At 41.5% G+C, this 26,187-nt stretch overlaps 2 protein-coding genes and 1 long non-coding RNA gene across 6 annotated transcripts in view; 2 read left to right on the top strand and 1 right to left on the bottom strand.

Moving 5' to 3' along the window:
- Positions 1 to 1,863: 1,863 nt before the first annotated feature.
- LOC128352057 (spondin-2-like) lies at positions 1,864 to 20,734 on the top strand. The gene is made up of 5 exons (XM_053312244.1): positions 1,864 to 2,086; positions 2,408 to 2,631; positions 9,191 to 9,382; positions 15,596 to 15,770; positions 18,119 to 20,734. Exons 1-5 carry the CDS (start codon positions 1,864 to 1,866, stop codon positions 18,295 to 18,297), a joined length of 993 nt encoding a protein of 330 aa, XP_053168219.1. The 3' UTR covers positions 18,298 to 20,734.
- LOC128352059 (uncharacterized) lies at positions 17,901 to 23,721 on the bottom strand. The gene is made up of 3 exons (XR_008320187.1): positions 23,436 to 23,721; positions 19,945 to 20,033; positions 17,901 to 18,319 (listed from the first exon to the last, which is right to left on the bottom strand). It is a non-coding gene; the product is annotated as an uncharacterized LOC128352059 (long non-coding RNA).
- Positions 23,597 to 26,187, top strand: part of RNF212 (ring finger protein 212) — a 34,588-nt gene continuing 31,997 nt past the window's right edge. The window contains exons 1-2 of one of the 4 annotated variants that reach the window (XM_053312245.1): positions 23,597 to 24,124; positions 25,844 to 25,905. In XM_053312245.1, coding sequence (XP_053168220.1) covers positions 24,007 to 24,124; positions 25,844 to 25,905 — 180 coding nt within the window. In that variant the 5' untranslated portion in view covers positions 23,597 to 24,006. The remainder of the gene's footprint in view (positions 24,125 to 25,843; positions 25,906 to 26,187) is intronic. The other 3 variants (XM_053312249.1, XM_053312248.1, XM_053312247.1) reach the window with 3 other exon arrangements.

Raw genomic sequence — 26,187 nt, 5'->3', positions numbered from 1 at the left:
GACATGGGCATGATTTGAATCCAGTTTGGGGCCTTCTGCATATTGCTACAGGAGGGAAAGTTGCATTGGCATCAGTGGAAGCTTCCACTGGGGCAACTGTGCGGGGGTGGCTGATTTGGGCAGCTCACTGAATGTGTCGACTCAATGCACAGCAGCTATGAAAAAGGCCAATTCCACTCTAAGGATCATTAGGAAGGGGGTTGAAAGTAAAACTGCTAATATTATAATGTCCTTATACAAATCTATGGTGCGGCCACATCCGCAGTACTGCATACAGTTTTGATCACTGTATCTTAAGAAGGATATTGTAGAACTGGAAAAGTGGGGGGAAATTCAGTGGGGAAAATTCACGTGAATTTTAAATGGAACCAAATTATAGTCAGTATTAGTAGGAATATTCTCTCTGTTCCATATATAATTTTAAATTATAAATTTTATAATTTAAAACCATATTTTAGTCACTTAAGAACAAAAAGCCAGCCTCCCAAAGCCATGCTTTCCATACCACCATGTTGAGTACCCCTTCCTCTGATAGGAAAGTAATTAAAAAGTACACATACCATTGTCTTCTTGAAACCATATTTGCAGTTATATCAAAAGCTATATTTTTCTTTTGGCATCTTCAGTTTTCATTTCCTAGTTCAGACATGTCCATATGGGTGCATTAGAGGGGAGTGCTTTCAGTAAATGCTTGGAAGAGCCATCTGTCAGACAATAACATTTACAATAAAAATATGCTTCTCATATAAAACTCTTCCCTGAGAAAGGTTTCGAGCTGGCATGGCAGCAGCTCATCTTTAGCTTAGGGGCATGAAAACAAGAACAGAGAACTGTACAGTCACCAGAAACCTTCCACTGATGGCAATAATCTAAATTCCCTAAAATCATGCTTTGTCTGGTCAGCATCACAATTTTTAAGTTTTCCTAAAAAAAAAAAAAATTCAATTGGCATAAAATTAACTCTCATAAACAGTGGAGCAGTTTCAGACAAGCACACGACGCATTCAGCTAGGCTAGAGAGACTAAAGGTTGCAGTCAGCATTGGACCAAAGGGACCTTCTTCAGGCATAAATAGCAAGGCTCCGGCTCTTTTTGCATGCAGAACTGCTCAGCTGCAAGCAAAAGCAAGTGCTCTTAACTTACCAGTGCTCCAGAGGAATACCAGTGAGTAATGAAATCTTTCTGTGTATTACTAATATATTGTGCAACTGCTAGAACTGCAGTTCTAAATTCAGCACATGCCTTGAAGCACAAAAGGATTTAAAAAGAATGTTTAAAAGTTACTGTGTCACGCTATAATGATATTGCTTGTTGCAAGATTTTTACATGTATATTGTTTTGATTCTTTGTAAAAGGACTTTATAATTCCTGCCCTATGAAGATTGGCAGCTGGGTAATGAATTACATTTGTAATATACTAAATTAACATTCAGCATTATACCATGAAGTAGATTCTAAACTCCAATTTCAAAGAAATTACATTTCAGGGCAAAATAACATGCAATTTAATCTTTAAAAGCATAAGTATACAATTAAGTGTTTTGCACTGAAACATTTGCTAATGTGATTAAGCCAAGATGTGATTCTAATAAGACTGACCAAAAAATAAAAAAATAAAAAATCAGAAATGGATTTCCAAAAACGTATTACCAGAAAAATGTTTTCTTTTTCAATCAGAAACACTTGTTTGAGGTAGTGTTTCAAATTTAAATTATGTTCCATGGAGACTTCTCTGAAAGCCTTCTAATCATACCCAGCAAGAGCTTTTGGCGGTGTACTTTCTGTATGTTCACAACTTAATCTAGCAACTCTTCGGAGACTAACGTGGCTATTTCCCCCTCCCCCCCTCCGATGACGAAGGACATGGAAAACCTGATCCTTGTCTCCAGCTCCAGCAGTGTTCTCCCGGCACTCCTTTTAACAGTCCTGAGCTGTGTCACTTCTTTGCCTCTTGATGATGATTCAGTTTGCACAGCAGAAGAATTTGCACAGTACAGCATAATTTTCACAGGGAAATGGAGCCAGGTAGCCTTCCCTAAGCAGTACCCACTATACAGGCCTCCAGCACAGTGGTCATCACTTCTAGGTAAGCGACATTTGTGCAGTTTAAAGGCAAGTTATCCCTCTAAAGCACTACCTGTTTCCTTAATTCCTTGTATTTGACTTATACCTAAATTCATATAATGAAGAGACAGAACATGCAGTATCCGGACAGCATAGAAAATCGGGAGTGATTTATACAGCCAGCTTATGTTCTCTATTGACCGCAGCTGAAGTAAACAGCATGCCTTACATTTTGAAACACAGATTGTCCCACTTCAGAAAGAGAGGGGAGTAACATCATTTATTAAATGACATGTAAATCCAGACCAGACTTCCACATACTGAAATGTCTTCCCCTAAATAGGCGTGGCCCATAGTTCTGATTACAACATGTGGAAAAAGGATGAGTATGCCAGCAATGGTATGCGTGACTTTGCTGAAAGAGGTGAACCATGGGCATTAATGAAGGAAATAGAAGCAGCTGGAGAAAAAATTCAAAGTGTTCATGGAATCTTCGCTGCTCCTGCCATTTCTACTGGTACAGGGCAAACCTCCACGGACTTAGAGGTACATTCAAGACACCCTCTGGTAAGTGGGGAATTGGTCATTGGTTTGTTGTTTATATGAATGGATGCAATTGTAAATTAATAGGGTTGCCATCTGATTAAAGAAAGCTTAGTAGATTAATCAAATGAATACATTAATTAAATGTGCATGATTTATATATGACTAAAACAATCGCGTTGAAGAAATAAGCACACTTGCTTTGTTTTTAGATGAGGAAGGTGCTGAAAGGCATCATCTCATACTGCATGGGAGGAGGCAATGGTAAACCCCTCCTGTATTCTACCAAAGACAACTAGGGTTGCACGTTTTCTATTTTTTCTGTTTCAATTTGTACCAAATCCGAATCAACCCCATGTTGTATTTTGTCTGAAATTAAGCCTTCCGAATCACTCCAGTTTTGTTTTGTATCCGAATTAATCCGAATCTGAATCCGAATTAATTCAGATTTAAAAATGGGTCACATGGTCAAAAGAATGGTGGGGGTTATAGTGCCCAATGAGTGGAAGCTACCACAAAAATTTCAAAGGAATTGGGCAAACTGCTTATTTTTGGTGGATTTTTGAAGTTTGTGTGTCTTTCAGATTTTCCCCATAGAGTATGATGGAGGTTTCAGGAAAAGTATAGCTTTACACTGGGGGGTGGGGGAAGGAGTGGCCCAGAGTGGAGTGTGGTTGGTGGAAGTGCCCAGTTGGTGCAAGGAAGCTACTACATTTTTTTTCCAGAGGAATTTGGCAAAGGGCTGATGAAGTTACACATCTTTCAGATTTTCCTCGTAGGGCATAATAGAGGTCTCTGCAGTCCCATAACTCTACTTGAGGGGCACTGGGGTGGCCCAGAGCAAGTGGTGGTGTAGTGCACATAGGGTGCCAACCACCCACATGGGTTGCCAACCCATGAAGTACATGGTTTTGTTGTTCTAGAGGTGTTCTGAGAATAGATTCTCTAGAAGCATATGAGAGTGGATTCATAGTTTTTCATTAAAAATCTCATTTGCTACTAGAGAATCTAAACTCAACACCTCAGAAACAACAAAGCCCAGTACCCCAATGGGTTAGCAATTTAGGGGGGTGGTTGGTACCCTCTGTGCACTACACCACCAGTTTAGATTCGCTTTGGGCCATCCCAGTGCCCCCCAGGTGGAGTTATGGGGCTGCTGAAACCTCTATTATTCCCTATGGGAAAAAATCTTAAAGACGCGTAAACTTCAAAGATTCCTAAGAAATCAGCCCTTTGCCCTATTTGGAATCTGGGTGCACCACCCTTGGGGCTTGCCACCCAACCCACTGTTTTGCCCCGGAAGCCCCACATAAACAAGTTGAAAGAGTGAAGAGAATGATGAACAACAACGACACTTAATTTTTTGGCACAGTTATTTGAGAATTTTGCAGCGAGTGTGAGCCTGTCCCTGTGGCACTAGCAGAGCAGCACAACCCATTTGTGGATTCAAGCAATCTTTCTTTTTTTCCCCAAATTCAATTTTTATTAATTTTTAACAATAATAACCATTAACAATCATAATAAACACGAATGGACTTCCCGCGCACCTCCCTTCGTGAAATAACAACTATAAAGTTTAACCTTATTATAATATTAATAAAAAACACAAATTTAAACCTTTAAAATAAAAAAAGGAACCATTAATCTACCCAACCTGCATTTCAAATTTCAAATCCTGCTGTAAGATCAATAGTAGGAAAATAATTCTTTAAATACAACAAAAAAGGTCTCCAATCTTCCTTGAAACGTTCTAAGCTTTGATTCAAGCAATCTTTCAATAAAAACACTCCCTCTCCATGGAGCAGTGACCACAGTCATTTGAGATAGCAAGATAGACCAATGAGCCAGTGTGGTGTAGTGGTCAGAGTGCTGGACTAGGACTGGGGAAACCCGAGTTCAAATCCCCATTCAGCCATGACACTAACTGGGTGACTCTGGGCCAGTCACTTCGCTCAACCTAATCTACTTCACAAGGTTGTTGTGAGGAGAAACCTAAGTATGTAGTACACTGCTCTGGGCTCCTTGGAGGAAGAGCGGGATATAAAATGTAAAAAATTAAATAAGAATAAAATAAAACTGCCTTGGTACTATGGAAAAGCTTCAAATGTTCATTTAACTGAAGTAGAGTAAGCCGTAGCCCAAACAAATCAGCCTACTGTTCAGAATTGTTGAGATTTATCATCACTGCATTTAAGAAAGTGCAAAACCATGGATCATGGTTACAAGAAAGAGAGAAGCAACTAAGATTCCTGGGGATGTCAATAGATTGACAGGGGTATTCCCCACCCACCCCCCTTTTGTCTCCTGTAGTCCCATGTGGATGACCTGTTCCTGCAATGGCAAAAGTTGTGAACCATTGGCTTAGACATCATGTCCCACCAAATTACATTGTGGCCTAAATTACATTAGATTGCTCAACTTGGGAAACAAAACTTAGACACCACTATAACTCATAACTTGGGCAACAAAACTTAGACACCACTATAACTCATAAAAATCAGAAGAAAAACAAAATAGCTCTTCAAAAGACTCCTGAACAAGTCAAGAGATTCTTTCTAAACGTTTGGAAAGAAAAACCTGTGTAATTTCAGAACTTTCCTAACCAGCTTCTTGAAAAGCTTCTCCACACAATTTATATCATGGCTTTTAGCAAGAGCTTTGGAATTGCATTGAGCTCCCAAAGATATTTGGGTATTTCTGTCTAAAAATGCTGTCTTCCAAATCCCTTTGCAAAGTCAGTTTACATTTCAGTCACACTGAATACAACACATACTTAACACATGCTCAACAGTTTTTTGCATATCTTATCTTCTGCTAATCACTCAGTGCCTCAGCTGGAGTGGAGAGAGTCAGAGAAGTCAATTTGAATTGCAATGCTTTTCTGAAGAACAAAGCATTCCATCTGAAACACTGTCATTTCGATTTGTAAACAAATATCTCTGTTTTTTCATTCTTGATTTTGTTTTGGTTACAAAACCTCCGAAATTGCCATTTTCGGGCACAAAACGTTTTGTACCCAAATCGAAATGCACAAGCCTAAAGTCAACCACAGGGCTCTGTGGGCGCCAGGAGTCGATACCGACTCGACGGCACACTTTGCCTTTATGCATATGTAACGGCAGGCACATTGTGGAAGAAGCATTCTGTCCTGTGCAGGGGTGAAGGGCAAATGCCTATTCTAAAATGGTGCCTGCCATCTGCAGTGTTTATAAGTATGCACATTAAAAATAATTAACTTCTTAAATTGAAGATGGTCTTTTAGGCAATGTAGCATTATAAATAATGGCCATTTTCCAGACCAATCAAGTGTTTGTGAAGCTAATGCTGTGCATACACTATGGAGGAGGGGCATTTTTCATTGATTTCCCCTTCCATCTGAAGCCCACTGTGCTTGTCAAAAATATGTCCCAGGGCTGTGCAACCCTCAGGGATATATTTTCAGGAGTCACAGTTGGCTTCAGAAGGAAGAGGAAACAGACAAAAATTGCTCCTCTCTCATAGTGTGTACCCAGCATTAGCTGCACATGCGCTTCTTTAGTCTGATTGTCAGCCAACATATTATTATTATTACTTGTTTACACAGTCAGACAGGTGTTATTGACTGGTTTGTTTTATTCAGACATCGAGTCCTTCCCAAGGACCTGGGATGGCTGAATTTTATTGTCAGTTGTTATAGATATCGTCGCAGAATATAGGCTGTTCCCAGTAAAGCTGCTTTTTGTAATTGGCTGATGGTGATTTCTGTGGCCCCTATGGTGTTGAGGTGCTCTTCAAGGTCTTTTGGAACTGCACCCAGGGCGCCAATGACCACTGGGATTATTTTGGTCTTTTTCTGCCACAGCCTTTCAATTTCAATTTGTAGATCTTTGTATTTGGTGATTTTTTCTATTTCTTTTTCTTCTATTCTGCTATCCCCTGGTATTGCTATGTCGATTATTTTGACTTGTTTTTCTTTCTTCTCGACTACAGTTATATCTGGTGTATTGTGTGACAGATGTTTGTCTGTTTGTAGTCGGAAGTCCCATAATATTTTTACATCTTCATTTTATTCAACTTTTTCAATTTTATGGTCCCACCAATTCTTGGCTACAGGTAGCTTGTATTTTTTGCAGATGTTCCAGTGTATCATCCCTGCTACCTTGTCATGCCTTTGTTTGTAGTCAGTCTGTGCGATCTTTTTACAACAGCTGATTAGGTGGTCCACGGTTTCATCTGCTTCTTTACAAAGGCGGCACTTGCTGTTTGTGGTGGATTTTTTGACTTTTGCTCTTATTGCATTTGTTCTTAGTGCCTGTTCTTGTGCAGCCAGTATTAAACCCTCTGTTTCTTTCTTCAAGTTGCCATTCTTAATCCATTGCCAGGTCTTGGTGATGTCTGATTTTCCACTTATAGTGTGCAAATATTGACCATGCAGGGGCTTATTTTTCCATTTTTCTGCTCGGTTCTTGACTTGTTCTTTCTTGTAGGCCTGCTTTCTTTCATTGGTGTTGAATAGTTTCTCGTTATTGACCATTTGAAGTGCATCTTCTTCACTGTCCTTGATATATTCTTCAAGGCCTCTTTTCTCCTCCTCTACTGTTTGATGGACTTGCAGCATTCCTTTTCCACCTGAGCTGAGAGGGAGGTATAGCCTATCGACATCACTGCGGGGGTGCAGAGCATGGTTGATGGTCATGATTTTCCTGGTCTTACGATCTAGCATCTCTAGCTCTGCCTGGGTCCAGTCTATTATTCCTGCAGTGTTATTATTATTGTTGTTGTTAATATCAGTGTTGTTGTTGTTGTTATTATTATTATTAAAACTTTTATACCGCCCTTCCAAAAGGTTCAGGGTGGTTTACATTAAAACACCATTAAAATCAGTTAATAATTAAAACAAAAATAATAAAGCATAAAAACAATTAACAATTAAAAACATCGTAAAACAACAATTAAATAATCAGAAGAATTTAAAAACAAGTTTTAAAAAGCTGAGAAAGCCTGGTTGAAGAGATGGGTTTTTAAGTGTTTTTTGAAAATTACTTGAGATGGGGAGGATCGTATCTCAGCAGGGAGCACATTCCACAATCTCGGGACAGCAGCCGAGAAGGCCCGTCTCTGTGTAGCCACCAAACGAGTTGGCGGCAACTGGAGATGGACCTCCTCAAGTGACCGCAATGGGCAGTAGGGCTCATAGCAAAGAAGACGCTCTCTTAAATACCCAGGGCCTAAGCCATTTAGGGCTTTATAAGTTATAACTAGCACTTTGTATTTTGCCCGGAAAACTATTGGCAGCCAGTGTAACTCCATCAACAAAGGAGTAATGTGGTCTCTCCGAGATGACCCAGAGACCAACCTGGCTGCCGCATTCTGAACCAACTGAAGTTTCCGGACTACATACAAAGGCAGCCCCACGTAGAGTGCATTACAGAAGTCAAGTCTGGAGGTTACCAACAAATGTACCACTGTTTTGAGGTCATTGATCTTGAGAAACGGGCGCAGCTGGCGTATCAGCCGGAGCTGATAGAAAGCACCCCTGGCCACCGCCTCAACCTGAGAAACCAAGGAGAGACGTTGATCCAGAAGTACTCCCAGACTGCAAATCTGTTCCTTTTGGGGAAGTGTGACCCCGTCTAGAACAGGCAGATCAAAATCGTCTCTAGAGTTCTGACCCCACACAATAAGTACCTCTGTCTTATCTGGATTCAGCTTCAGTTTATTCTCCCTCATCCAGCCCATTACTGCTTCCAGGCAGGCATTTAGGGAGGATATGCCAACTCCTGAAGAAGTTGACATGGAGAAGTAGATCTGGGTGTCATCAGCATACTGGTAACACCCAGTTCCAAATCCCTTGATGATCTCTCCCAGCGGTTTCATGTAGATGTTAAAAAGGATTGGAGAAAGTATGGAGCCTTGAGGGACACCATACTTAAGCTCAGATTTTGAAGAGCAACAATCTCCAATTAACACCATCTGGAATCTGTCTGAGAGGCAGGAGCAGAACCACTGTAAAACAGTGCCTCCCATCCCCAACACCCTCAGACGTTCCAGAAGGATACTAATGTCCATAGTATCGAAAGCCGCCAAGAGATCCAAGAGGACCAACAGAGTCACACTTCCTCTGTCCATTGCCAATTGGAGATCATCCATCAGGACGCCCAAGGCAGTCTCCACCCCATAGCCTGCTTGAAAGCCAGTTTGAAATGGGTCCAGATAATCAGTTTCCTCCAAGACCGCCTGGAGCTGAGAGGCCACCACCCTCTCAATTACCTTGCCCAGCCATGGGAGATTGGAAACAGGCCTATAATTGCTTAACATATGCAAGATTGTGACCATACAAAAAATAAGGGGCTCATAGAAGCCACCAGAGGTTGAAATACTCTGATAGTTTAATTAGAGTTTAATTAATACTTAATCTGCTTTAAACTGGATAGCGCAGATGCTATCAAATTTAAAGTAGATTAATTTCTGACAGAAAAATGGTAATATTTCCAGATCACTACTACAATGGCTTACTTTATTCAATGCTTGTGGTACAATACTCAAATCAAGGAAAGTCATGCTTAATCAACTTTTTGAAGCAATCCTTTATTTGCATTGCTAGGTTTCCTTTGCAGTACGAATTGTGCCCAGTCCTGACTGGTTTGTGGGCATTGACGGTTTAAATCTGTGTGAAAAGGATCACTGGAAACAGCAAGTATCACTGGATCTTTCCCCATATGATGCTGGGACTGACAGTGGTTTCACATTTTCCTCACCCAACTATGCCACTATCCCACAGGATACTGTTACAGAGGTAAGTTCTCTGCTGTTCATTGACAGGCAAAATACTCGATTTTGTTAAAAATCAACTTTGTTGTACAAATAATGATCAAAATTACAATCTCAAAAATCAAGGGAATGCAGGGTGAGTGAATACACACACACACACACGTATTATATAATTATTATTTCCTATTATAGACTTTATTGTGATTAATGAAAAGTGATTAGAACTTGGAGAGCAAACTGCTCAGCTTAACGCTATACACAATAGTTCTAATCAGACCTTGGGGCTTTTCAAATGACTGTGCTCGTGGGTGGGCAGTGGGGGAGCCAGGGTTCAACCTACCTTCCCTCCAGATGGTTGTGTTCAGTCCCTGCGGCACCCAAGCTGTGTGCCCACACAACCTGCACTGCTGGGAGCAGCACAGATGACTTCTCCCGGCAGCGTGGAGCAACAGAGGCTGGGACTCATTTCCCCCCCACACATATCCCACAATGATCGTGGTGGCTTGGGGGATTCCCACATCAGACAGGTGCTCTAGGCATACATCTCTGTGTCTCCTTGGCTCTATGGAGTCAAGGAGACACATGAGCCCAGCAGTCAGGTTAAGGGAGCACTTGTTGCTTTAACCTCAGTGAAGAGCCGGGCTCAGGAGTGGCTAAGGCTAGGCAGGAGCACCAGGATCCGTGCGGACCCCAGCATGCCACACGAGCAGTCTAGCCTAGGGGGAGAATATGAATGGAGTGATGGTGAGAAATTCTGAGGGATATCTGCTGAACTTTCAAATATTCTCCAAAATTCATATGAAGTTCCTTTTCTTTAACACAGCAGGTGACTTTCCAGAAATGACATACCCCCGCCCCCAGTATGATGTGCATTCAGGAGAATAAAATAAAGGGGGGAAACAATAGTGGCCAGCTACCATGGAAGGGGACAGAAATTACTTGCTTTCTATAAAAAGGCAAGAGAATCATTCTGATAGAATCTATTTAATTTTATAACCAAATTTATGAACAAGGTTATGATTCTTAAGAACTGATTCTTAAGACCATGCTTAAGAACTGTGGACATACTCGGATTAATTCAAAATGGACTGAGGTCTTATGGTCAGCACAGGGTCAGACTGAACAGTATGCATAATTCAGTAACAGGCCTCACTGAATGTATTTATTTTTATTTATTGTTCGATTTCTATACTGCTTTTCATTAAAATAATCCCAAAAGCAGTTTACAATATAATTAAAACAATGGACAATTAAAATACAAAAAGTACAGATATTAAAAATAAAAATCATATATCTTTATCTAAAAGTTTAAAAACCTATATAAAACAGTAACACAAATCACAAAGCAGCAGCAGTAAAAACTTTACTCTCATATAAAAGTCTGGGTAAAGAGCCACATTTTAACTTCTTTTCTAAAAACTATGATGGAGGCTGAGGAGTGGATGCCAGCTGGGAAAGCATTAGGGATGTGCGAAACGTTTCGGATACAAAATGTTTTGTACCCAAAACAGCCTGTTTCGGGTGTTTTGTAGACAAAACAAAACACCCATTTTCCAGATCCAAAAGTTTTGTATACAAAACAAAACGTCCCTGTTTCAGCTACAAAATGTTTTGTTGTTTCAGACCTCCATTTTGTGGTGATCTCTAAGTCAGTCTCCATTTTGTGTTTGACATCTCTTTGAATTTCCCACCCTTCCAGCCTTCTGATCAGTGACCTAAATCATGGGCTGACCTGCTGACAATTCCCTCCTTGTTCCCCATTGGCTCTTTTGCTTCTTGCCGCTCTTTACTGACCCCACATTGGCCAGGGGAAGGGTTGCTAAGCCATGGGGTGCTGGGTTCTGTTGTTTCTGTGGTTTACTGAGTGTAGATTCTCTGGTAGCATATGAGAGTGGATTCTTGTTTTTCACTGAAAATCTCATATGCTACCAGAGAATCTACAATGAACACCTCAGAAACAACAAAACCCAGTACCTCACAGGCTTGTGGGGGTGGGGTGGTTGGCACCCTATGTGCATTACACAACCCCTCGCTCTGGGCAACCCCAGTGCCCCCCAAGTGGAATTATGGGGCTGCTGAAACCTCCATTATTCCCCATGGGAGAAATCTTAAAGACACGTAAACTTCAGCCCTTTGCCCAATTCCTTTGAAATAATTCTGGAAGTTTCCTTGCCCCCATTGGGCACTACCACCCACCACACTCTGCTCTGGGTCATCCCTTTCCCCTTGATTTGAAGCGATACATTTGCTGGAATCCCCATTATTCCCTATGGGAAATTTCTTAAAGATGTTTAAACTTTTAAAAAATCCACAAAAAACCCCAGCCCTTTGCCTAATTCCTTTGAAATTTGGGTGGTAGCTTCCACCCATTGGACACTACCACCACCACCCACTCTTTTTGCCCTGGGACCCTTTTTAAAAATCCAAATCAATTCGGATTTGGAAAATTTGGCTACAAAACAAATCAGGGCTGATTCAGATTCAGAAAATTTGGCTACAAAACAAAATGGGGATGTTTCGATTCGGATACAAATCGAAACAAGAAAATTCCAAAATGCACACCCCTAGAAAGCATTCTAAAGCCTGGGGGCAATGACTGAGAAGGCTTTTGTCCTGTGTGCTCAACAGCTGAGCCTCTCTCACATATTGATGCCTTTTCCAAAAAACAGCAGCCCACCTCAGCATTCTACAGGCAATAGTTCTTCCCTAGAGCAGCCCTCCTTTTCCCAGATACATGTTTTAACACTAATTTCAGACTAACTCAGATTCAATCATGAATTTTGTTGCAAACCACCCAGAGACTTGCGTTTTGGGTGGTATAAAAATACATTAAACAAACAAACAAATAAATAAAAATAGAAGTTTGTGAGCCGCCCAGAGAACAATTTGTTATGGGGCGGCTAACAAATAAATGTATATTTTATTTATTTCTCCCGCTGCCTAATAGCTTGATGCTGTAGGCCAGTTTATTTAATACTTTGTTTTGTAATCTTGGGGATGGGGGGAGGGGAGATGAGTTAGAATCCCAGTATAAATAGGCTTATTCCCCCTTTACAATTCTCAGTGAATACATTGTGTAAATAAATAGCATTTATTTTATTGAGAGCCAGTGTGGTGTAGTGGTTAGAGTGCTGGACTAGGACCGGGGAGACCCGAGTTCAAATCCTCATTCAGCCATACTAGCTGGGTGACTCTGGGCCAGTCACTTCTCTCTCAGCCTAACCTACTTCACAGGGTTGTTGTGAGGAGAAACTCAAGTATGTAGTACACTGCTCTGGGCTCCTTGAAGGAAGAGCAGGATATAAATGTAAGAATAATAATAATAATTGTATCGTGGGTTCACTATTTCCTAACTATTCTTTTGTTGCTCATTGGGGGCAAATTTAAAAATAGGTAATATATATTGAGAGTAATATATCTTACTGAACTTCATTCGCTTCTTCATCATTGTGCTTATATAGCCCTCCCTATCAAAGGTAGTAGTAGTAGTAGTAATAATAATAACAACAACAACAACAATAAATAAACAACTTTATTTGTTAGCTACCCCATAACAAATTGTTCTCTGGGCGGCTTAGAACAGAAATGAGGTAATGTTGTTACCTTCAGGATTAGACATTGTGGCTAATTCTGTAAATTCCAAGGAATTTGCCAAGTCGATATTTATAATAAAAATGTTCTGAGAAACTGTTTGGGAGTTTCAGTTGCTCATATACGTAGACACATTTCACTGTCAGAATTTTATTTTTACACACAGTACTCAGCCTGTTAACTCACAAAACACACCATAATGGGAGCCTCCTTCGACCACTGTACACACACACACACACACTTCATAATGGCGACATCCTTCCACCACCATCCGTTCTGGAAATACCATAGATCTTCTCTCACATATGAGGAGTGGAGACAGTTTGACAAGTTGAGGAAAATGTGTACGTGTATAGTGAATAGAAAGCTCCGCCCCATTGCAGGGCATTAGAAATTTGGTATTAGTGATGTTGCCAACACTTGTAGTTACCTGGTTTAGAATATGATGTTGCCTAGCTTGTAAGGCTCAAAAATTCCCCTTGGGAGGTCATTGCTTACCTCTGTTTGAAATGAGATTAGTGCCCAGGACTTAAACAAAACATAGTTGTGATTTTAAGTTAATTTAATATAGTGCATCCAACATCAGAAGTCAATTTAGAACTTTTTGGGGAAAGTGAGAATTTTTGTACTTGGTGACTTGTTTCCAAATAAATCAGTTCAGTTCAAAGATTATTACAGTCTATGACCAGCACAACAAGGAAAAAAATACAATAAAAATAAAAATATAAATAACAATTAAAAAGATAACAAGTCAACAGTCTAACCCACCAACAATATTATTCCAAATAAATCTGAGGGGGCTTACTATCACTATTCAGTATCTGGGATTTGAGTGTCAGAGAGAAGCTTCTTGCTGCTCACTCTATCTCTCTTTCCCGGCCTTCAAACTGCTGGAAATTACCCCATTGACCCAAGCTCCCTGGCACCTGAGGCAGAGTAGTGAGATTCCAATCCCACTCCCATCCCTGCAGCATACAGAATGCACCGATCTTCCTCCCACTCTCTATTCTATCATTTTTCTGCTACTTCTCCCTTCCTCCCACTTGTCCTGCCTTGCTTTCTCAAAAGGCAGAGAAGGGCAGGAACAAAGCATCAGGAAGTGATTAAAAACACTTCCTGCTGCTCCATGCCGCCATCTGCCTTTTGAAAAGGGAAGGTGAGATGAGCAGGAGACATGTGGAGGGTAGTGTGTGTGTGCTGCCACCAAGTGAGATTTGAAGGGAGTGCTGGGCCCATCAAGGAGGCCAGATGCAGAGGGGTCAGTTCAGGCAAACAGAGGGCAATCTCCTGCCTCTACCAGTCTGTTGGCTCAGGCAGCCGTCTTGCCCAGCCTCATTAGCAGGCCAGTTATGCCTCTGTCCGCCCATGACAGTAGATTTCTTGGCTTTCCTGCCTTCCTTAATTGTGGGAATGAACTGTGTCCAGAATGAGGGATGGATCCTTAATCATTTCCCCATAAGAAGGGAGCAGACAGCTTCTCCATCAATAACTACTGGCCTCTTGAGAGGCACTGTAATTCCCCAACTCAAAGTTGTTACTTTGCCATAATTTCCCAAGTTTTTTTTAGTCTTTCTCCTGTGACTCTTATTTTCCTTGTCATTCAAGTTTAGAAAGCTAGGATTTCCCACAGCACAGAGACAGAGATGACCAGTACTTGGCATTTCCATGATTACCAACCCTAAATTATATTTAGTGAAGTCTCTCCTTCTGTGTCCTCTGCTTTCCACTGCAACAAGAGTTAGCCAGCAGCCTTCCTCTCTCCTCCTCTGACACACAGTTCATTCCATCCGGGCATACTCATCAGGATCAGCCAAATGCTGATGACAAAGGGCTAGCAAGTCTGTTCTGGTTCTCCCTTCCTCAGTTGACATTTTCGGGTAGGGGGAGAAACTGAAGTTTCTTACAGTCAGATTCTGAATCGATGGTCTTCACTGGTATGCAGAGGAAGTAAAGGGAAAAAAGGAAAGATTATGCCATCAAGTGGGTGTTGTCTCCTGACGACCAAAGAGCCATGGGGTTTTCTTGGTAGAATACAGGAGTGGTTTACCATTGCCTTTCTCCCATGCTGATGATGCCTTTGCTGTTGTCACTGAAGTGAGCATCTGCCTCCAGCATCTTCTGATATCGCCACTGCCTGATATAAAGTAAAGTGTGCCATTGAGTCATTGTCGACTCCTGGCGACCACAGAGTCCTGTGGTTGTCTTTGGAATATAGGAGGGGTTTACCAATGCCTTCTCCCACACAGTATGAGATGATGCCATTCAGCATCTTCCTTTATCGCTGCAGCCCAATATACGTGTTCCCCATGGTCTGGAAAACATACCAGCGGGGATTCGAACCAGCAACCTCTGGCTTGCTAGTCAAGTAGGTGACTACAAACATATATTTACTAGGCACAGTCTGAGCAGCACACCAGTGGGGATTTGAATTAACAGCCTCTTGCTCCCTAGACAGGCTGCTTCCTCACTGCGCCACCACAGCTGATTACGCAGAGGAATTACTTCCTCCTATTATCATATTGGTTACTGGCAGCTGATTACACAGAGGAAATACTTTCTCCTATTATCATATTGGTTACTGGCAGGTTGCTAATAGGTATTCGAGTCTAAGCTGAATATCTTGTGTGAATGTGTGTTTACCTTATAGATCACTTGTTCTTCTCCAAGTCACCCAGCAAACTCATTTTATTATCCAAAACTTAAGATTTTACCATCTATTGCTCGAGTAACCATGGTAAAACTTAAGAGAAGCAAACTGGGTTTTCCTGTTCCTCAGCCCAATGTGACTGCAATTGGTAATGAAATAGATGATTCTGTCTCAGGTAAGTGCTTTGATAAGGTGGGCAATTTTCTTCCCAATAAATAAGCTATATGAGAAACTAAAGTCTTCACATAGGTCATATGCAGAAGAAGTGATAAGTTCATGAACAAAGATGTGCTTGATAAAGAGGAAATTACTTGTGATGTGGGCGGGGCGGGGGAGAGAGAGAGAATCAAGGAGCTACAAAATTTTGCTAGATATTCTTTTTTGTTTTCCAGTCATTTTGATGTGGTTATTCCACATTGTCATGCTTCTATTTTCCATAATGTTTGAATGAACTAGCAGTAATTCTGCCGAACACTACAGTGAGATTTTAACCAAAGTAAAATATAGGCATAAATGATCACTGCTTAATCAGCAAAGTGTGTCTGAAGTTGACTGTAGTCCACAAAAGCATATGGTGCAATTAATGTGTTAGTGTTCTTCAGTCATTTATTAATTAACAGTAGTCTGATTGCAGAAAAAGCAACACTTTCCTGTGTCAGTGCTGCCATGCAGAAGTTGTAACCTTTTGAGCAATTGTCCACAAGGTTGCAGAGCTGATTGCATGCATGTTCCATGGTTGCGCCAGCAACCTGTCAGGAAGGGTGTGACACCGGTGCCATGGGGACACTTTTTGTGATCAGCCCCAACCACATAATGAGTTACTTATGGATGTTATTACTTCCGTGTAGAAGTGTGTGCCACTGAAAAGTGATTCATGTGGAACGCCATGTGAAACACTTTTCAGTGGCATGCACATGGGGGTCATAATGAGTTGGCTGAAAGCCTTAACCTCCATAACAGTGAAAGCATCACCAATACAGCATTTTAAGCAGTGGTGGGTGTATTTATTTATTTACTTACATAAAATACCTATTTATACTAAAGAGACAAGGAATTTTATCAAAAACCTATCTGTAGAGAAGGGAGGCTCAAGAAACATGCTACCGCTGCATCAAGACTGCTATGCTGTGGTATCTCCTAGGGCAGGTGTTTTCACAGTAGCAGCATTGACTATGGTGCGTGCCTGGTGTGTGTGTGCATGTGAACATGTGTGCATGGTGTGTGCATGCCCATGGCAGTCAGAAGTATATGCAGGGAATGAGAGAAGGGAAAAGTATAAGGTTGTTCACACGATCGAAAATGCTGGCCGGGGGGGGGGGGGGGCGCTGGCAAGGAGGCAGGCTCTTACCTGCCTTCCCTCACATTCAAAAGTAGTTTGAAGGCTCTGCCCCTCACACGACACACAATCCGCTCTGCAGTGAGCAGTAGAGCAGGGAGCTGGAGGAGGAAGTCCTCCGGCATCCCTCAATACACCACACACACATGACCAGGTACGTGGTAGAAGGGCACACTTGCACCCTTCTACTTAGGTAATCGTCCAAGATAAAACCTTGGGCTAACTGATGGGGCAGCGCCAGGATCGGTCTTGATCCTGACGCTTCACACGAGCAGCACTACCCCATTAGGGCTGTGCAAGCTCAGGTAGGGCTGCTCATGTGAACAGCCTTTATAAGTTGTACAGTGCTAAAGAAGTGATGGTGACTCAAACAGTCAAAAGCAGTTACAGACAAGAGCACAATAAAAGGTGGGGAAAGGACAGGAGCTCTCCTCCCTACGAATACCCCACCTCACCTTTTAAGGCTTCATGGACCTTAACGAGTATAGAAACCTTGGTCATCCATGTGAAGATGCTGTTGGGGGCAGAGGCAGTCAGTAGAGAAGGTGTAGTCTTTCTGATCTACCTCCAGTCAGACCAAATCATTCTATAGCTGCCATATGCATGCCAGCCTTAGCTTCTCCTAGCACTCAAAATAAGCATATATGTGTTACCTATCAGAGGGGAAGGGAGAGGGTGTGATACCCTCCCATGATAGGGCTAGTTGCACTCAGTGCTACTGACTACAGCCCTCAACCAGATAATCAGTGTCTGCCAAGTGGGCAGCCTGCTGTTCACTCCTGCCCTCCCTAAGAGACTCTGACTGCTCTCTCACTAGCCAAATCAAAGTCTAAGTATTTATGTATGTTCCTTAGCCCCGCCCACTGAAACCAAGAGAAATCCACAACGATGCTTCAGAATAATGGCCTGGGAACATTCATAACCCCATTTTCATTAGCTGTAGGAAGACAAAGAAAAAACATCTAAGCAAAAGATGAAGACAGAATTTATTCCTTTGACCTGCCTACTACATCCACAGGGAATTATCTTGTTCCCTCATTTAAAGGACAATCGATATATTTTGGTCTAGATTATTTATGTCATGGAATTGTTAAAACAAGTGTCTGTATCAAAATAAATCTAAACTATGCAGTTGCATTAAAAAATAAAAGCAATGCATATTTCTTTCACATGCCTCTGTACTGCAGAAACTCCCCTGGACTGCGAGACATCGCTCTGGTCATCTTGGGGCCTTTGTAAAGGCACGTGTGGACATTTAGGAGCAAAAAGAAGAACTCGTTATATACATCTTCATCCTGCCAATAATGGAACACCCTGCCCAATCCTGACTGAAGAAGCAGAATGTGAACCAGATAATTGTGTCTGAGAGAGCTCTTCTGGACAATTATCTAGATAATTTAAACACAGGATATACTTAGTTAACATATACAATGCTTGTTAAGATTTTTTATAGCTCAGGACAGTTGTAATATTTTGTTGAAAAGTTTTTACATGATTTAATAGTGTGTTATGTTTGTCATATACAATATTTTCTTGTACATTCCTGCAGTACCCCCTAGTGGTAGAAATTTTGACAAACTTTGTAGTTCGATTATCAAACATACATACATACATACATACATACATACATATATATATATCTGTAAAAAGGTAAGCAACTCAACCTTTGAAGAATTTGACCATGTAGTTTTGGAAAGTGTTCATATCTGAATTACTTTGCTATAATTTATTGGAATTTATGGGGTGTTCCTTGCAATCACACTTAATGCAATAGAATGTATTTCAGAAATAAATAAACTAAGCTGTACAGATTTATAGTATGGCTGGGGGAAAATAATGCATAAGGTACTCTTCAGGCAGGGCTACACAACTTTGGCCCTCCAGCTGTTGCTGGACAACCACTCACAGCATCCCCCACTAGCGGACACTATGGCTGAGGATGTTGGGAGTTGTAGTCCAACAACAGCTGGAAGGCCAAAGTTGGGCAACCTTGCTTTAGGGTAATCAGCATATAGAGCAAGTGGCCTGTCTTTCTTGACAATAAAATGTCCTGAAATAAAATACCTTTGTTTCTAATCACCACAAGCAGTTATATGTGAGGAAAGAGACAAAGGCCCAGATCACATAATAAATAATAATAATAAATTTTATTTTTTTAGCTGTCCCACAAAAAACAGACCATTAAAGGGGGGAATATAAAATACAATACAAAGCAATTTAAAAACTATTTTAAAATCAGTTAAAAATCAAATTTGAAGATCAAAATTTAAAAGGCCTGAGTGAACAAGGAGGCAACAAACCATGGTTTGCTAATTGGTCATAACAGACCATTAAAGGGGGGGAATATAAAATACAATACAAAGCAATTTAAAAACTATTTTAAAATCATTTAAAAATCAAATTTGAAGATCAAAATTTAAAAGGCCTGAGTGAACAAGAAGGCAACAAACCATGGTTTGCTAATTGGTGCTCGGTTCTCAAGCTCACACATCCACATCTTCCTTCTTCCCCTTATATACTCCAATCCCCTTACTTATTTCCTTGTTTGCAGAAACTATAGTTTGCTGTTGCAGCCAATAAAACTATGGTACTTTGTGCAAACTATAGACTGCTGACAAAGCAGAATGGGAGGCTATGCTTGTTTGGATACCATGGCAAACTTACAAATAATACATAAATAAAATGGTCGCCTGTCCCCAAAGGGCTCACAAGAAACACAAGGTAGATACCAGCAATAGTCAGTGGAGAGATGCTATTCTGGGGTTGCTCTTTTGCTAAATATAAGAGAATCACCACTGTAAAAGGTGCCTCTTTGCTCAGTTATATAAATAAATTAACCTTAATAACTGTATCTGCAGTTCTTCTTTAAGTATGGGCATAATTAGTAGCCAAAGTTAAGCACTTATAAGCCCTACTGATTTCAGTGGGAGAGTTAAAGATGTTGAAAGCAATGGAAACTTTTAAAATTCACAGAATTTCTGTTTTGTGTCTCTATGTGTTTTATGATACTTACTATTAATATTTATTTTTCAAACATTTCCACAAATACAAGGCACAATGCTGCCGAAGTTAAGCAATATAAAGGCCTTCGGATCTCGAGGTCTGTTTGGAAATAGGCAATTATATATAACAACTATTATATATACGTATAACAATACATCCAAGTCCTAGGCTATGCACTTTATTTATTTAGAACTCATCTGTTAAGCAGACACAATGCAGTAAATGTACACAGTCAATCTTGGTTCCCAAAGCTCCTGGGGACAATATTTTTTACCTACAGAGCAGAAAATGAAATTAGACCATTCGTGTTCCACGGGAATCTTGAATGATAGAAGCTCTACATAACTTAATGTAATGTATATCTGTTTCTTAAACTACAAAAGAAAAGGTTTGTAATAATCCAGCAGAGTTGATCAACAAAACAACAGTCTCAGGGATATTGTTGAAAAGGCTTCATTTGCTCTGAAGTTGGTGATTAAAGATTCCCTATCATCATTTGCTCTAGTATTTCAAGGCTGGTCTATTTCTGACTGAAATTAAATGAACTTGTTAAATATATGAGGTTGTAAGACTCCTACATTAACATCATACACTTTCATTGAGAGAAATAAAACTTCTACTCCTGGGCTAAATAAACCATGTTATTTGTGTTTTCAACTGGACTGTTATACATGTTAACTCAGAAGTTAGTTGTTCTGTTCACGGGGGCTTGCTCCCAGGTTTGTGTACCTGTTGTGACATAAATATTCTAGCAGAAAAGTCAATATCATTATAATTAAACCTTGGATTATTTTGGTAAATTATGTTTGTACCTTTATGTGTTAGGTTCTGGGGGTGTTTTGGGGTTTTTTTAGAACTAGAAGAAAAATGATTCTTGAGACGAGGAGTAGAAAACTTAGGCAGAATAGCACCACATAACAATATAACTGTTAAAAACAAACTTTTCATGACCATGTAGGACAAGCTTATAGGACAAGGGGTGTCCTATATACTTACTGAGGCAATCAGTGAGACCTGCCTTAAAAGGGTTTGCGGGGAGCAGCAAATGCACAGGGTATCCTGGAGAGGCCCCCAGGGCAAGGAGGCTTGTTTCAGCCTCCTGGCGGGGGTCTCCTTGTGCACTGCCGCGGCGCGGCAACACATGATCAAAAAGACAGGGGTAGCAGAGCGCTCGCTCTGCTAACCTTGTCTAAGGGGAGGGGGAATTAGGAGGGTTTGCTGCCAGGAGCCTGCTTTTGTCTGATCGTGAGAATCTCCTCACTATGTTATTTTAAAGTTTTGTACTGTTGGAGCTAAGCTACCTAATGGCGCAGCAGGGAATTACTTGACTAGCAAGCTGGAGGTTGCTGGTTTGAATCCCCGCTGGTATGTTTCCCAGAATATCGGGCGATATAGGAAGATGCTGAAAGGCATTATCTCATACTGCACGGGAGATGGCAATGGTAAACACCTCCTGTATTCTATCAAAAACAACCACAGGGCTCTCTGGTTGCCAGGAGTCGACACTGACTCGATGGAACAACTTTACCTTACTGTTGGAGCTAGGATCCTGGCAGCATCAGCTCTCAGCTGCAATGTCTCATAGTTACTGAGGGTGGGGGGGATTAGGGTCATAGATAAAAATGCTGGACTTCTCCGTTAGTCTCAATTTTGTCTCTCCAGAGATGGCTGTTTGTTTTGGTCTCTTTCTTCAGCCATGAGCTACAGCTGAAATTAAGCTGCAGGCTTTTTCACATTTGTTTGTAACCTTTTCTTGTAGTTCTTCAATAAATAAATCCCTGTAGTTCTTCAATACTAAAGAACTGTCTTAAGACCTCTTACTTTGCTGCTTTCTCACCAAACCGGTTTTGCTTTGCTATTTGGGGACTTTGCTATTTGGGGACTATTTCTTCCCCTACACGTACTGGGTAGAGTACATGTTCCACAGAAATGCTAGCATCTTTGGCAGCAACATGTCTCCATTATGTATCCTATAAAGTAGGATCCATGTCTGATTTTTATGCAAACTAAAAACAGGAATTTATTTAATTGTGAGTGTATGCTGAATTGTGAAAATTTGCAACTATTAAATGTTCAGACACCATGGAACAGCATTAGAGTGTGCTACATGGCTTGCAGGATGTGTAGTGTTGTGAAGGGTTGAGATTAAGTCCTACATTTTGTGTTCAGTGATGGTTATATTGTATGCTTTAAAATGGCAGCCTAGGTCAAAAGGTTAGCCCAGGAAATCATTTACAGTCTGAGGTCAAAAGAACAGTCCAGGAAATATCCTGAACTGAAATGTTTAGCCAGGAAAAGAATTACATGCTAAGGTCAAAACGTCCGTCCAGGAAACATAAACCAAGAATGAGATTAAAAGGGAGATATGCTGAGAGGGCACATGTATTGACATCTTTCCCAGAATATTAGTGTTTGGGCCTTATATAGACTGGCAGTTCAGACAAACTGATCTCACCCCATATGATAAGGAACGCACTGGGTGGGAGGATGTCAGGACCTCTGCAGAATACATCAAGATGTGCCTGTTCTTGGTATGTGCCTGTTCTTTTAATCGCATGGGCCTATTTGGCCAGGGGCAGGGGACACTGTCCACACATGCACAAACAGCTGGCTCTTACAGTCTGGTTAGGACATTTCCTGGTTCTGATTAGAGACTTCATTTTCAAATGTTCCACACAGCAGAAATAAGAGCTCCTCTTAGAAATCAAGGGAGAGATCCAGATTAGCTGTGACTGAGCAGCTGTGTGTCCTTTCCCAAAGGTAGCAACAAAGAAAAGAGTTCCTGCTTTTTCTAAGATGATCATGTTATTTATTATTATTTAGTTTTCAAGCATTTTAAAAATACCACAGACCTGCAATTTAGTCCAGTTAACATTGCAGGTTAGATATTTTGCTGATCTCTCTCACACAAAATACCCCTCAGGTTGCAGGATGGGTAAGTCTGCTTAACAGTTGTCCCATCATCAGTCGCTGCCTCCCAAACCAAATCCAGGAATGCAGACGCCACCAGCTCCATTGACTTGCATACGGACACGCCAGGCTTTTAAATCTTTTAGCTCACCATAAAAAAATTACATTTTCCACATAAAACAAGACTTGCACTGCAATGAGCATGCGCTCCAGTCTTTGCCGGCTACTACCTTTTGTTAGCAGAAGCCACCTAATGGTGCAGCGGGGAAGTGACTTGGCTGGCAAACCAGAGGTTGCCAGTTCAGAGCCCCGCTGGTATCTTTCCCAACTGTATGGGGCAGCAGCAATATAGGAAGATGCTGAAAGGCATCATCTCATACTGCGTGGGAGATGGCAATAGCAAACCCCTCCTGTATTCTACCAAAGGCAACCACAGGGCTCTGTGGGAGCCAGGAGTCGACACCGACTAGACAGAACACTTTACCTTTTGTTAAGACTGCGAGAGAAGGATGACACATTTATGTCATCCTTCTCTCGCATTTATGTGTTAGCCTGGATTTCTCCGTTGATTTATATGCATAGGTCTCTCACTTTTCGTCCAGGGAGAGAAACAGGGAGGGAGATCATGGGGTCTTCTGACGAAACCTGGTCCGTTTAAGGCGATATGGTTTAAACAAGTCTCATCGGAAGCGGCCCTATAATAGAAAACGCTAACTTCCCACGTGCATCAGTCTAGCGTTGCTGAGTCTGTGGTGGGGACTGAGAGGAGGCTGAAAGCGGGCGGGTGGCCTGTCCTTTGTCCCGTCTCCTCCTCCGCGGCAGCAGAGAAGCCATTTCCGCCCTCGGGGCTTAGCCGGCCAGCGGCCCTTCCGTGGGAGTGGGCGGGGCGCACTTTTGGTTCTCGGGCGGGCGGCTCTTCGGGCGCTCGCTCCCCTCCACGCGGAGGAGGCTGCCTCTTTCTTGTGACGCTTTTCGGCGCTTGGGCCAGTCCGTTTCTTTTGCATGGAGGCTCAGCCGCTGACGGCGGTAGCGTCTTTCAGGCCGAAGGAGCCCCGCGACACTGGACTCATAAGCGCGCGCTTGACTGGCGAATTGAAGGCAGAACCCGAAACAGCCAGCCCCAATTTTGTCCCTGGGCAACCGCCACCTTGACTTTCTTGTGATGGCTGCTGCTGCCCCGGTATTTTGCAATGCCTGCTTCCAGAAGCCTCAAAGAGCCGCCCCCAAGTTCAGCCTGACCAGTTGTGGCCATGTTTTCTGTGAGCAATGTCTCCAGAAAGGTAACCTAGCTATGGAGAGGGAGTGGCGGCGGCGGCAAGGGAACCTGCCATTCATCCACTGAAAGGGATATTCACGAGAGCACATTCTTCTCTTCACATCAATTCATCTTGATTCACTAACAAGGGTTAAAATAGGGAGGCCTGCGTTCTTGTATATTTACATACAAGAGTGCATAAAGTTTCATAGGCCGTCACATTCTCGAATATATACAAGAATACATACAAAGCAGTTGTGCCTCCCTCCAGCCTCCCACTGGGTGTAACTAAATATCAATTATCAATCATTATCATTACTGTAACACTAAACATAGTTTGAAACCTGATTAGCAAATTCTGGGAAGAAAGAACCTGATTATGTACTTATTGATATCAGCACTGATATAATATTCTGTTAAGGAAACACAGGAAAGGAAAAGGTGAGGGGATTTGCAGTGAAGGAGTAGGGAGTGTACAATTCTATGGCCCACTTCCAGCCTCTTCATGGTTAAGAGTTATAGTTTGAGGGATTTCAAGTCCTCCATGAAGATCTGGTGCTGGGAATTGTTAAAGGATTCCCCAGTACTTGTACCAGGGCTCCATGGAAGAAACTAAACTTCCTAGAACTGTAATTTTGTTATTCAATTTTTTGCCATTCATCCTCAAGCGGGATGGAAATTATTACAGTATTCCCATTTTAAATGTGGGAGGCTTAGGGTTGTTTTACACATCACATTTATCTTCATTTCAGTGTAGGGGAAAGTGCATAGAGTTATTTGTGAAGATCTCACAAATGCCTGTTTTCCTGTACATAGATACATTGTGGAAACTGTCACTGGAGAGTGTGCATAGGAACATTTTGTGGTTTGGAGTAACATGTCCAAGGCTGAGCTTAGGTCCAAGTCCACCATTTAATCTGAAGATAGTACATCCCATAAAGATTACAGGTGGTGTGTGTATGTCGGGGGTGGGGTGGGGAGCTCCCAATAAACACTGACTGATGTTCTGAGCAGTGTGTAAGTACATAACAGAAGCTGCATTCTGAAAGAGTCTTCAGTGAAGTCAGCCCAGAATGCTGCTGAGTGGGCAAATGCTCACAGACTGGGGGATGAGAAAGTGATTTTCACTGCTCTCCTCCCTCCAAAAGTATTTTTGACTGTTTAGCCTTAAGTCAAAAAGTAGTTTTGGAGGGAGGAGGGAGCATTGGAAATTGTTAACCCTGCCCCCCGCTTATGTTTGTATGCTTGGTAACACACTAGACAATGCTCCACTGCAGACTCTTCCACAGATTGCCTGTTATGCACTTCTAACACTGCTCAGAATGTCAACCACAGATCATACAAATTCATCCTGAATTAACTGAAATAGTGCAAACAGCAGCAACAATGGCAGTTTGAATCTGGTAAGCAGGTAAAGCTGTCTTGCTGTGTGTGACCAGACAAACCTCCTTCCTAATGATGTATTCCAGGAAAATTCATCTTAATATAGAAAACTTCCCTAGACAAACCATATGAACTGTCAAAATGTTTACATTGCAATTGTTAGTTACCAATAAATAGATCAAATTAATCATCTTATAGTACATAGCAGGATGAGCATGCCAGTGAAAATACATAAACATAATTACCAAGTTAAGTCTTTGTTTACAGTATGTGTAATTTATGAGCCATTACAGTTGGGCATTACAGTTAAGATGTATTAGTCAAAATGAATATGTATTGTGTACTGATCTTTGTTTTATAGGTAAAAAAGATGAGTGTGTGATTTGTAGAGCTCCTTGTCGTACAATAGGACTTTCCAAAAAGGTATAGAATAGTTCCAACTAGTTTGTATCTTGTGATTCACAGACTGCTTAATAGCGGAAATATTTTTGATTGGTACCTCAGATCTAAACAGCTGGATATCATATTGATTCCAGTGGAGCATAATTCCAAATAATAAGTATGCTTCTGATCACAGAGTGGCTACTCAGCAGAGTTGGAACTCTTGCTACTGTAAATTCAGGCTTGTTCTGGCTTCGGGTTCTTAACCTGGACCCAGGGTGAGTGCTGTGGCAAGTGCTTGGAAGTTGCCCTTTGTGGCACATC

This window comes from Hemicordylus capensis, chromosome 3, assembly GCF_027244095.1.
Source record: "Hemicordylus capensis ecotype Gifberg chromosome 3, rHemCap1.1.pri, whole genome shotgun sequence".
Classification (NCBI taxonomy): Eukaryota; Metazoa; Chordata; class Lepidosauria; order Squamata; family Cordylidae; genus Hemicordylus; species Hemicordylus capensis.
This window is presented reverse-complemented; position numbering and strand designations above follow the sequence as displayed.